Here is a 12,070-nt window from a genome sequence, read left to right on the forward strand (position 1 = left end):
AGAGCGTTCCAAGATCCCTGAGTGTTTCTCGCGATTCCGGGCATCCAGGAAGCGCTGGCGGGGAAATCTACGCACGAAGGCGAGCTTTCTGGTAGAAACGCGGCCTCCGTGGGCCGATCTACGGTTATAGTTTCGCCCTTTCTATATTTCAATCTAAGAACACTTAACATAATGGGCATGAGCTATCGGTGTTTTGTTTCGTGGCATTATCTTTGTGGGCTGCCATTCTGAAAATTCCGAGGAATAACTCTGTAAAGAACGTGTCAATGTATGACCAACTTTAGCTATGGAAGAACAACTTTGGTGTCGTATAAAATATGCGTGGTTCGGGATGACTTTCTTGGCCTCGGACACCGACGCCGACGCTTACGCCGACACCGGATTTTCTGCTAGGCGGGGCCCTTAACTCCTTAGCATTAAAGAAAAATGAGTTCACCGCACCGAAATGGTAGGGGACCGGAGATCAACCCTGCTTGTGGGCTCTTGTTGTGTCAAGTGTAGAGAGCGTCTGTGCGGGAAGCGGCTTGAGGAGGCGAGCTATCCTCCTCCGATTTTTTTTTTAAATCTCTGCTACTAATAAACACTGAAGAATTATTGCGGCGAAATGCTCTCTCAATGGCTCGTTACAACTGGTAGTAAATAACCACAATTTTCGACGACTCCTGTAGTGAGGAGCTCTTTAAGAATCGATAGCAATGCCGTCTTTACTAAGCTATCGATAGTGTCTTTGTCTCCGTGCTCATGAACGTGTTAAGCTGTGAAACTAGTCCAAAATTTAAAAAACGTGCACGTGGTAATGCATATCAAAATGCTTATGTCTGAAGGTTCCCTGACTCAGACGCACTAACTTCTCTCGTCAATTCACCAGTCTGGAAAGAGGAACGATTCTCGCATAGAAATTGCATTCGTACTGTGCACGCGACAATAAAAAATTGTTAAAGACGGAAGTCGATGGCCAAGGAAGCAGTGAAAACTTCATTTCCATTCATGGCACTGTCCTCAAGAAAGGGAACCCGCATAAATCCTTAAACGTTTACTACTTCGCTCCAAGTTACAAGGGGTCACGAAAAATCTGTCGTGAAACCATCGTTTTGTTTCTTGTAATAATGATAAGCCGCCACAAATACTATATGAAAGAGGACAACCTTGAAAAAATAAGCTTATCGATGCTTTAAAGTGAAAGTTATAGACGCTTTCCTGTGGAATCCTAGATGTGGTCTCAACCTTTTCAATAAGCAACATATATGTCGACATCCTGCGCACAATCCGTTTCAAAGCCGGCGGATCGCAACGGGCTAAAGTAAACTGTTTTTGTGAGTTTTGTCTTCGGACACGAAATAGATCCTTGTGTATACCTAATGGATAAGTCACAACTACATGAGGATGTAAATCACTTTTCAAATATAACGAAATTTCGTATGCTCCCTAAGCTTACCTTTAGTGTCGGTAGGCCGGTGACCAAGGAAGTGGGAAACTTAAACGCAATTTGCCGTGGATAGTCGGCGACCATATCGCGATGACGATAAAATTGAAAAGCGCATTTAGTTTTCAGATCTTAACGCGTCTTCATCCACCCAGACTCGCTTGAATTATTTATAAGCTTTCCGCGGGTGCAAAGAGACGACAGCGCACCTTCTGTGTGATTGTCGTTGTTTCAATGCACAAATAAAAGTCCTCAGTGCCACCCTCGACAGGATTGACAACCGTCCCCTTATGGAAAGCAGACTTCTTGAACCTTGGTCTGAGCCGACGTCGGTACGAAATGTTTTAAATGCGCTAGAGCGCTTTGTAAAGCAAACGGAATCAATAAAAAACTATAGAATGTGCGAATTGATGCGTTCCTTTTCTTTCCTTTTATTTTTTATCTTCTCTTGTTCATTTACCTTTCCTGCCCTTACCCAATCCCCCTGTGCAGAACTGCCAAGAGGACAGTTCATCTGGTTAAGGTCACTGCCTTTTATTTCTTGTTTATTTTTTCCTTCCTTGTAAGCATTCCAATAAGGTGTCCGTTATGTCCTTTACAATCGGCTGCTCCATAAATCTACAACAATCTACTTACTATACCATTGACATTTTGCTCGTATATAGATTTTTGAGAATGTTGGAAATACAAACTTTGCGCACACTTCCTTTCCTCTTTAATGTCGTGATCGCCTTGTACTTGACCCATCTTCGTAATGCGCCCAGTACCACCAGTTTGACTGTGCGTCCATCTTATATGTAGCTCATTTCCAGCGAATACATTTTCAAAGACCGAGAAATCAGCAATAGCAAAGAAATACGCGCACACGAATCTGAATCGCCTGCGGAGCCTGTCACTTGGACATCACTTTCTCCACACAATTGACTACTTCTTAAAATCAAGACTTCCACGTCATCTTACTCGTCGCTTTGAGACAAAATGTCATGGACTTCTCAGCGTCTCGCACACCAATGGCTACATGTGCCACGTTAGACTGACCAGGGACGCGTGTTGTGATAACTTGGGGTGAGTTAGAAACTATGAAATAGACTTTGTTGGAATGTGCAAGGCTCCGCTTCCCAAGACCCACTACACCTAGAAAACATTACTAGGTTCTATGCCTTCTGTTTCTAAGCAACGTGAAGTTTTACTTTACTTTTGTTTCATATTTCTTGAAGACACTGCCTTAACTGATAAGCTACAACCTGTTTACTCATGAATACCATCATTTTGTCTCACGTGTATACGCCATGATCGTACATTTTCATTTTTTTCCCACTCTCCTCCGTCCGCTTGGACATTTGTATCCGCACCCGTCGTGGTTGCTCAGTGGCTATGGTGTTGGGCTACTGAGCACGAGGTCGCGGGATCGAATCCCGACCACGGCGGTCGCATTTCGATGGGGGCGAATTGCGAAAACACCCGTGTACTTAGATTTAGGTGCACGTTAAAGAACCCCAGGTGGTCGCAATTTCCGGAGTCCTCCACTACGGCGTGCCTCATAATCAGAAAGTGGTTTTGGCACGTAAAACCACAGAATTTAATTTTAATTAATTTGTATCCGCGATCTCTTTCCCTGTGCTAAGTAGCATATTTGCGTCTACGTATACGCCAGTAGACTTCTCTGCATTTTATGAAAGAGCTCTGTTTTCCTCTCTCTCTATGCAGATCATTTCCTTATACTTCATAAATTGTATTGTTACATGCTATTTAGCGTTTCTGCTTAGTGCTTAAAGAACTTTTGTCGAATCGCTTAAACTGCCGCACGTTCGGTTTTGTTTATTTATTCTTTTCCTTTGTATTGAGCATCAATAAACGTTTGCGAAAGCTTCCTTGGTCCAATGCTCGCACATTACCTTATATTTATAGAATAAATCATTGGTGGGGAGGAGTCTGCGACAAAATAATCTCACATTTCCAATCCCATCCAAATCAATCAGTAAATCAGCCTCCGATTTCAACTCAGCAAGACACAAGCTTTCTCTTCTATGAGAGTAAAAAATTGTTTAGTGATAACAAAAGTAGACCGAAATTCAGCGGCAACGTGTGCATAGTAGGGGTACATCCATAAACAAGTGCGTAGGGACGACAGGCTTGCCGAAAAAGCTCAATCCATCCGAAATTACAACAGAGAAACTGAAATTGACAAGTTCTCTGAAAAGTTCGCAGTGCACCGTTTGTATTACGGTCCTCAATTTTAAGTTACACAGAGAGGCGGATTAGAAAATGGATTTATCGTGGAATCCATGGACACTACACTTTCGCTTGGAGTAGTACATATTCCTTCCCCTTTTTCACACGAAAGAACACAACGCCGAGAAGAGAAGTGGATGCCAAGCGAGCAACATTTGCTGGTCAATGCAGGTGTTAATGTATCAAAACCTATATTCAGCAATGACATGCTATAAATCAGGAGTTATGGCCCAGAAATGCGTCTTGGTACGCAAAGCGCGGTAAAACGGCATCAGGCCATTTATCTTCCGAACTGCCCTGTAGTCGTTGACGTTTCCTCTTTACCAGTGCAAGCCACTTGCGGGTTCACTTCGAAAGTTATGCAGGAAAGGACGGCGCTATATTTTTGGCAACGACTTCTAGCCTTCTTAAAACAAGAAAAATGGGCTGGAGGGCATGCGACGCGTAAAACAGGTTTTGATGCGAGTAGCATTCTTCACAATGAAAGACCAGCCCGTTTTTCTTTTCCCGCTCCACGGACCAAGACAACATGCAGTCAGCGCTACCAACCGGACAAGAAGAAAAAAGTCACAGTAAAAACCACGAAAGAATAAGCGTATTAATCAACACAGACGCCAACCTCACTAAACCTTGGAGGCGAAGGGGGGGGGGGGGGACGCCAACCTCACTAAACCTTGGAGGAGGAGGGGGGGGGGGGGGGCTGCTTGCTGCGTAGGGCCTGGAAGACAAGCGACGGCTAGTAGGCCGGACTAAAGCGGCACCACTAGGGTGCGGTTTCCTGGACATGCGAGACCGCCCACCTCTGGCAGGCAGTGATTAGCCTTTGCTGGCTGTTTTATGAATAAATGTTCATTTATCTCTCTTTATCTCCGGCTAACTCGCTCTCCGACTAAAAAGCAACTTGGGTCGCTGGTTATGTGTCACTGGGGTATGCGTGCCGGTCTTCAATGTATACACGTTAATAATACACGCCTCATACATGACGCCTTTGAGCGTTAAAAATAAGGTGTGTCGCCGCACTGCTTCAATGCGAATAGCATTAACGTTGACTTTCATCGTGAGATCGGTTCTGGAGCATTTTTAATGCTCCAGAACCGGCTACCCTTGCCCCTGCGCAGGGTAGCCAACTGGAACTACCTCTGGGTAACCTCCCTGCCTTTCTCGGCATTATTTTCTCTCTCTGTCCATCATTATGTGTGCCTATTTATCTATGTCTCTTACTGTCTTCTCTGGATATACTGCATAATCCATGGTCGAATGGGTAGCGCATCGTGCGGCTGTGCTGAGGGAATGGGGTTGGAAATTAACCGTCGTACCAAGTTAGCGCAGCGGATATGTGGAACTGTGCGCCTACGTGCGCTTTTCAACAAACCCCTTTGAGGCCGATTTGAGTCACTGGATACAGTAGCCGTGTGCCGCTCTTCAAGGGAACCTCTTTGAACGTTAAGTTGGGTGGCTAGGTATGTGTCACTGCGTATGCGCCGCTCTACAATGACAAAAAAAATTATCCTTCATATTTCTTGGATGCTCGGCAGAATCGAACGCGCGCCACGCGCGGACTTTGCGGCGGCGTCGCCAGATGGCGCAGCGTGTGCGATAAGAAGCGCGCGAGAGGATCCCGGCTGCGTACATGTTTCGGCGCTGGGAATAGGGCGTGGAGCTACATTGCTTCAATACTCATCGTAATAACGTCGGCATTTATCCTAGGACGTGTTCTGCCGGATTTTTTTTTTTTTTTATTCTTGCCCACACCTGCGGCAGTTAACATGCGCCGCGGCCGACATTTGAACCAGAGAGGATGGGTTTCAGTAAAATGAGAAAATAACCAGGGCTCTGCGATTCTTCCATCTCTGAACTGACCAACTGCAACACAAACGTTCAGGCAGTCAGGACGCCGCGATCGTTGTTGTAGCCTCAAACTACGTCTCTCACCCAAGGTTCGCCACACATGAGGTAGTATAATAGCCTGCTGCGGAGAACAAGCATGACACAGATCATGAAGCGCACCATTACACGCGCGAAATGAGAACGAAAAAAAAGAAACGAAATTGACAGCAGCCTAGCGCAGCCTTTTGCAGAAATGCAACCCAATTTCTAGCGAAGCAGTTTCTTTCGAAGCTTGTATAAGGTAACAATTTCAGTTACCTGTAATCAACTCACACATTTTAAAATGTTGCCCGTACATGACAGGCCCGTTTGAAAGCTTGCCTGCAGATTACGCTTTTGAGCATCTGTAAAGGAATCTTGGAAAGGCAGTAATTGATATATATACACATTTATTTCTTCTGCAAACAGTCATAATGTCGCCCACGCCGTCTTCTTGCTAAATTTTATCTAGGTTAAGTTTGTGGTGCCCCCAGGGCAGCGGGATAAATTCTGCGGTGTTCGTAATGCACACTGACAATGCTCCCAGATTGCTCGTTTACGAAATTTATTGCTAAGGCAGTCCACCCACTTATATTCGTCCACCCACTTCGAACTTCGCCTACATGTAGCCCATAAGGTGCTCCTTATTTCAAAGAAAAATGACCTACACAAGAAGCGTTTAGTTTACCGACTGCTCAGCGGAAACCTACTACGAACTTAACTAACATGACGAATTAAAATAGGGATAAAACGAGTGTTTAATAATTACATACAACGCTTCTAATAAACAGTGGAACGCTAAAGTTTCGCGACACGTTGCACTCAAGATAACTTACATTTTCGTGAGATATGAGCTTGGTTTAATGTAGAGTTATTTCGGGACATTGGGAAACACAGGTGGTAACTGCAGTATGGGGCTTTCAAAACTTCCTTAAAATTGTTTCTACACAGGCTGTATTTGATCCACATATATATCAATTCATACACAAATCTGCCATAGCGTTCCCTCGATATTCGCTAAAGTTGATCTCAGTGGCATTTGTAGTTAGGCGAGGACAACGAGATAAACTTGGCGAATAAAACACACTCATAGCACCGCGGTATAGCTGCATGCGTAATTTATTAGACAGGCCGTAATTAACCAAAACACTTAGAAATTTGCCTACACGTTACACATAACTTGCCCCTTATTTTCGCAAATATCTAAGCAATGTACCTGGTATTGTTTATCAAATACATCGCATGAAAGCAATCACAAGCCTCGTATGAAGCGTGAAAATATAATAAATAATACGAGAGCCCTATAATTATTTGCAACGTTTCCAATTAAGCCAGCAACGTGAAAATATTGCCAAAAATTACATTGAACTTTCTCGCTGCTTTCATGGATTTGAAAGTTGGTGTCCACTACCGTTGTTTTAGGGGACTCTTGGAAACGTTGCGGATAACGGCAGTATGACACTTTGGAACATTTTAATAAGTAACTTTATACGAAGAATAAACATTTATCGCTCGTCAGTCATGAGATGGTGCCTGCTTCAACGAAGCATAAGGAACACGCTCAATTGCTTAGTTCATCGCGGAAACCGCGCAAATGCACGCGTCATATACCACATAAAAATTGCTGAAAGAGAAAAGTTGAGTAAAAAATTGGAGGACGCTTAAGCTTCGCCTTTAAGAGTGGAATACGATAGCATTCTAAGGTCACTGACTGCTGCTTCTCACGCTTCGCGGTAGCTGCAGCTTAAGTAACCGTAATGTTAACCGGAAATCGCTGGCGGCCAATGGTATACACGAAGGCGAGCTTTCTGATAGAAACGTGGCCTCTTGCGTGGGCCCATCCCGGAGGTTGTGCACGGCCACAGCAAACCTCAGACGGCATTTGTAAAATGGGTTTGTGTTTGAGTTTCCGTGTAACAGAATTATGTTTTCTTGTATATTCAAATTACACTCCGATGCAATCATTTATGTGTAGGTTGTGTGTTAGTCGTACTTTCAAATTTTCTGACGAATTTTACATTGACAAATCTTGTGCGACACGCGGCTCTTAACGCTATCGCGTTAATATTTTCAAAGCACCCAGTTAACCGACACACTTCAAGATTTTCGGTGCACGTCACCCTATATAGAGTGGCCCCTATTTCCTCTAACTATTAAATCTCTGCCGTTCTTGGTAGTTCTAGGGAAGTGAGGAAGCTTCGTAAGCGTTTCATATAACGCCTCCAAGCGGGCCGACAACGAAGGCTTACCAATTTGCATGAGACATGTAATTGGTACACATACTTCGAAATGTAGCTGCGCATCGACTCTAATATTAGCCATACTTCCACAAAATCTAAATTTTGTCAGTAATGTAGTTTTTACAGAAAACTGTGAATACGTACATAGGGCGATCATTATTGTTTTATGTGAATATTTAAAGCTCGCCTGTGGCAGATAGCATAATTCTTGTCCTTCAGCTGGATTATTCGAAGACTCGGTCATTACTACCACGAGAAATTAAAACGCATATTCAACAAATTGACAATAAATCCATAATTAACTTCTTAATTAGATTATGGTGCATATTGCAATTTGCGAATTGTAGCCGGTCAGCTCGCAAGAAATGAATTTCCAGGACGACACCAGTTTCGAGATACTCTTTTCCAAATTGTGGAACAAAATACATGGACGTTCCAGTTACCTTTGAGCTTCAATGAATAAAAGAGCGTTTTGTTAAAAAATTACGTTGAACAACGGTGCCTTTTTACGGCAAGTTTGATGGCGCATATTCAGTCATTCTAGAAGTTTGTTACAAGTGGAAACGCCTTGCAATATCAACGGCTACAATTCGCAAGTTGCAGTAGGGGCCGCAAGGTAATTAAAAAAATAATTAGTACATGTTTGTTAATTATTTGAATGTGTGTTTCGATTTCTCGAGCAACTAATGTCCGCCTCCCTGAATAATCCAGCTCAAGAACTAGAATTATGCTATCTGAACGAGGCTATTTTGGAAAATTCTATAAAACTTAAAATTTATCAACCTGTATAACGTTTTTGAGTGCTTGCATTTGTGCTTGTTATCAGCTGGTGCTCTTCAATATGTCTTCAGGATGAACATCGACCACCTGGCCCGACTCGTCATCGCGTTGCAAGGGAAAAAAATGTGGTCTATATTTGTCGAATTAACTCTCAGAAAGCCGCTGTTGTTTGTAGAAATAGCGTAAAAGTTGCAAAGACCCAGTATTGTTTATTTATCTTAGGCGTCATTATCTTAGGCGTCACGCGCGGATGCGTGTTGGCATAAAAAAAAGAAAAGGAGGAAAGCGAATAGGCACGAATAATTGTCTAGCGCGCGTGCTCGCTAGACCTGGCGCATGGTATCGGTGATGATGGGGACCCGCAGTTTTCGGCGTAGGAAGTCCTTTTCGGCCGCATGGTTGGAGGTCCAGGCGATCACGTGCACACCCCGTTTGCGCCAGGCGCGCACGTACTCGGGGCCCATCATGTTGGTGCTGATCAAAACGGCGGAGGCGCCGGTCAGGTGAGGCAGCAAGCCGGTGTGGAGGGCCTTGTCGAGCAGCCAGTCGGCCACTTGCGCCGTCCAGTGGTAGGGGCGAGACTCGTAGCGCGGTCGCGTGTTATTGATGTCCTCGTAGGTCAGGAACCCGGGCCTCCAAGTGAGCGCCGTTACGATGGCGGGATTTCGGCTCCGCAGCGCGTACACGAACTGGGGGTAGAAGGACGCGACCAGCGCCCGCCGATACAGCTCGTCTCGCTTGCGGAACAGCTTGTCGACGGCCCGAACTGCGCGGTAGTCGTACTTCTTGACGTCAATGATGAGCCGCATGTCGAGGCGGAGGCACTCCTCGACGGCTTCTCCGAGCGTGGGGACCCGCTCGGCCGGAAAACGCTGCGCCAGCGGGTGCTTGCACGAGGCGTCCAGTCGACGCAGCTCCTCGAACGTCGTGTCCTCCACCCGGCCCGTACCGTTGGTGGTCCGCTCGAGGGTCTCGTCGTGGAAGATGACGGCGACGTCGTCCCGCGTGAAGCAAAGGTCGAACTCGATTCCGTAGGCGTGGTTTTTCTTCGCCTCTAGGAAGGCGGCCAGGGTGTTCTCGGGGGCATCGAGGCCGCCACCCCGGTGTCCGAAGACGGGAGGCAGCTGCGAGCCGTCATCGCGCTGCACTCCGAGGATCACCTCCGAGGCCAGATCGTCGTCGACGCGCGGTATGGACAGCCGCTGGAAAGCCCAGCAGCAGAGAGCGACGACCATTGCGACGACGCAGTAGGAAACCATGACGTTAGAGGGAGAGGCCAATTAAGGATGCGTGGACGCGTGGACGCTGGTTCACGAGGATTCTCTTCGACGGCCTCAGAACGCCGGTTGTGCGACTAGCCCGCCTCAGGCGCACGTTCTTCTTCTTCACTCTTTTAGAGAGGGCGCGTGCCCGCGGCGACAGGTTTGCTTACTTGCTTGTTCCTCAATTGTGGCCCTCACCCACTACGGGGGATTGGCCAAGAAGCCGGCGGTTAAAGATTATATGTTATATGGAAGGGGAGAGAGAAAAACTTCAGCGTAAAATTAAATCGGGACGAAGTATAACGTTCATGTTGATTAGAAATTAGATTTACGTGGCACGTATAGAAATATTTTTTTTGTAGTTATACATAAACAGCCAATTTTGTATTCTTTTTTGGGTGGTATTATAATAATTTCGAATACACAATCAGGCATTTATTGATCTATCTAATTATTGATTTCGAGCATTAACATGGTAGCCTTCTTGTATCACAGATATAGTCGTAAATGGCCACGCAGATGTTTCTGTGGCTGAATCCTAATTAGGAAGCCCCGAAGGAGAGGATATTTTGAGTAGTTAAAGAAATACCCCATTAACTAAATGAAAATTCTAATTTCTTTCTCTGATTATTATATCGACGGCATGCTACTAGAAAGTGATCAATGTTTTCAGGTTCCTGGCAGGTTGGACACAGAGGAGACGGCGCCAGACCAGACCTGTATAGGTAAAAATTTAATGGTGGGATGCAGCATCGTAATCTTGTTAAGGAGATTTCTAATTTATGTTTGGGACACCACTTACTGTCCCATGAAAAGGACAAATGATTAAATTCTGACATTGGGGTTTTTGAATTATGTAGAATCTGGGACAAGAGAAAATTTTCTAAACCTAGCCGCAGTGACATAAGCCAAAATAGGCATAACGGGCATAGCTGGTTCATCAAGAGACATCCGCGCAAGTCTCCTGGCGGAGTCCCTACGAAGTTGACCTGCAGCTGAGTTGGAAAGCGCCGTTCTAAACCTTTAGCAATTTTATGTAATGATTCTGACAATCCTTTTGGTGACAGAACAACTGAGTCAATATTTGTGGGCACTGGAACGGCCTTCCGAGAGCGGAGGAACCTAAAGAGCGTTTTTTTTATTAGCGCTTCTCGATAAAAAATGATACCGTTTTTCATCATATTTATCCTTCGCTGATGAAATTGCTCTTTTAAACATAGCAGCTGCATGCTTATCTCGTTACTCCAATTAGCAGAGCAGTGATTGAAAATAAGTTCCTTCCATGCAGCTTTTCGGCGTCTATAATTTCGTGCACAATCACTATTCCACCATGGAAAATCAGTACTCCCTTTTGTTGATGAGGCTACAAATTCAGATTTTTTAATGGTGCCTTTCAATATTGCACAAAGGCTCATCGCTTTAATATCTCTCTTCATACTTGTCATATAAGAAAAAGTTAACAGTAAATTATGTTTATATTTTGAGTAGTCCACAAAAGTCGGCGCATATGTTTATCTAAATAATGAGCTGCCAAAAGCTAATGTTAATATATCTAACTTTTTCTTCATTAAATAAATTTTAATGCTATCCCTCAAGAAAATTTAACGCCAAGGAAGTTATCAAACCAAACAAGAAAGTTCAACCATAAGAACTTGGCAGAACCCATCTCACGATTACTGTCGACGGTAATGTGTTTAGTATTGAACCAACACAGCGACACAATGTAATGCCTTCGTCGAAACGAGGTGTCGATGAGGCACGTACTGCAGTGGGATTCCTCTTTCACGCTTCGTTAAGAACACTCGGTGTCATCAAGGGGCGTCGCCGCTAAGCCTGCATGGCGCGCCGTTGCCCGCGAACGCTGACAACCGCACCATGCGCCAAACGTGATCCTCTCTAACGCTTTTTTTTTTTTCTGGAGACGGTGCGCCATCCAGTAGCGCTGCCCAGAACTCCGCGCGTGACCTCCGAAACGAGTAGAGTGGCGTGCCGGTGCCTGTGAACGATGAAACTTTTTCCCTCGTTTGCCGCACACAGAGTGGCCCAAGTTGTCGAGAGGTCTATAGAAGAGAGGAGCGTACCCAGCGCTAAAGCGATGACACCTTGCACGACCATGTCAGCGCTCAAGAATCGTGTACGACACCTCCAAGCTGGCGCGGAGCGGTAAAGCCAAGAGAAGGTTTCTCAGCACATCATCGAATTCGAGTGCGTCCACCTTGAGATCCTCGCGCGATACCGAGGTATTCACGACCCTCTTCGCGCCACTT

The 12,070-nt window shown here is 45.2% G+C and overlaps 2 protein-coding genes across 2 annotated transcripts in view; both read right to left on the reverse strand.

Annotated features, from left to right (window-relative positions):
* LOC129387300 (uncharacterized) overlaps positions 1-12,070 on the reverse strand; it is a 34,237-nt gene that overhangs the window by 13,149 nt on the left and 9,018 nt on the right. The window lies entirely within an intron of this gene.
* LOC126540628 (glycerophosphodiester phosphodiesterase 1-like) lies at positions 8,776-9,904 on the reverse strand. The gene has a single exon (XM_050187470.2). It carries the CDS (start codon positions 9,798-9,800, stop codon positions 8,865-8,867), a length of 936 nt encoding a protein of 311 aa, XP_050043427.1. The 5' UTR covers positions 9,801-9,904; the 3' UTR covers positions 8,776-8,864.

This window comes from Dermacentor andersoni, chromosome 2 (assembly GCF_023375885.2).
Source record: "Dermacentor andersoni chromosome 2, qqDerAnde1_hic_scaffold, whole genome shotgun sequence".
Classification (NCBI taxonomy): Eukaryota; Metazoa; Arthropoda; class Arachnida; order Ixodida; family Ixodidae; genus Dermacentor; species Dermacentor andersoni.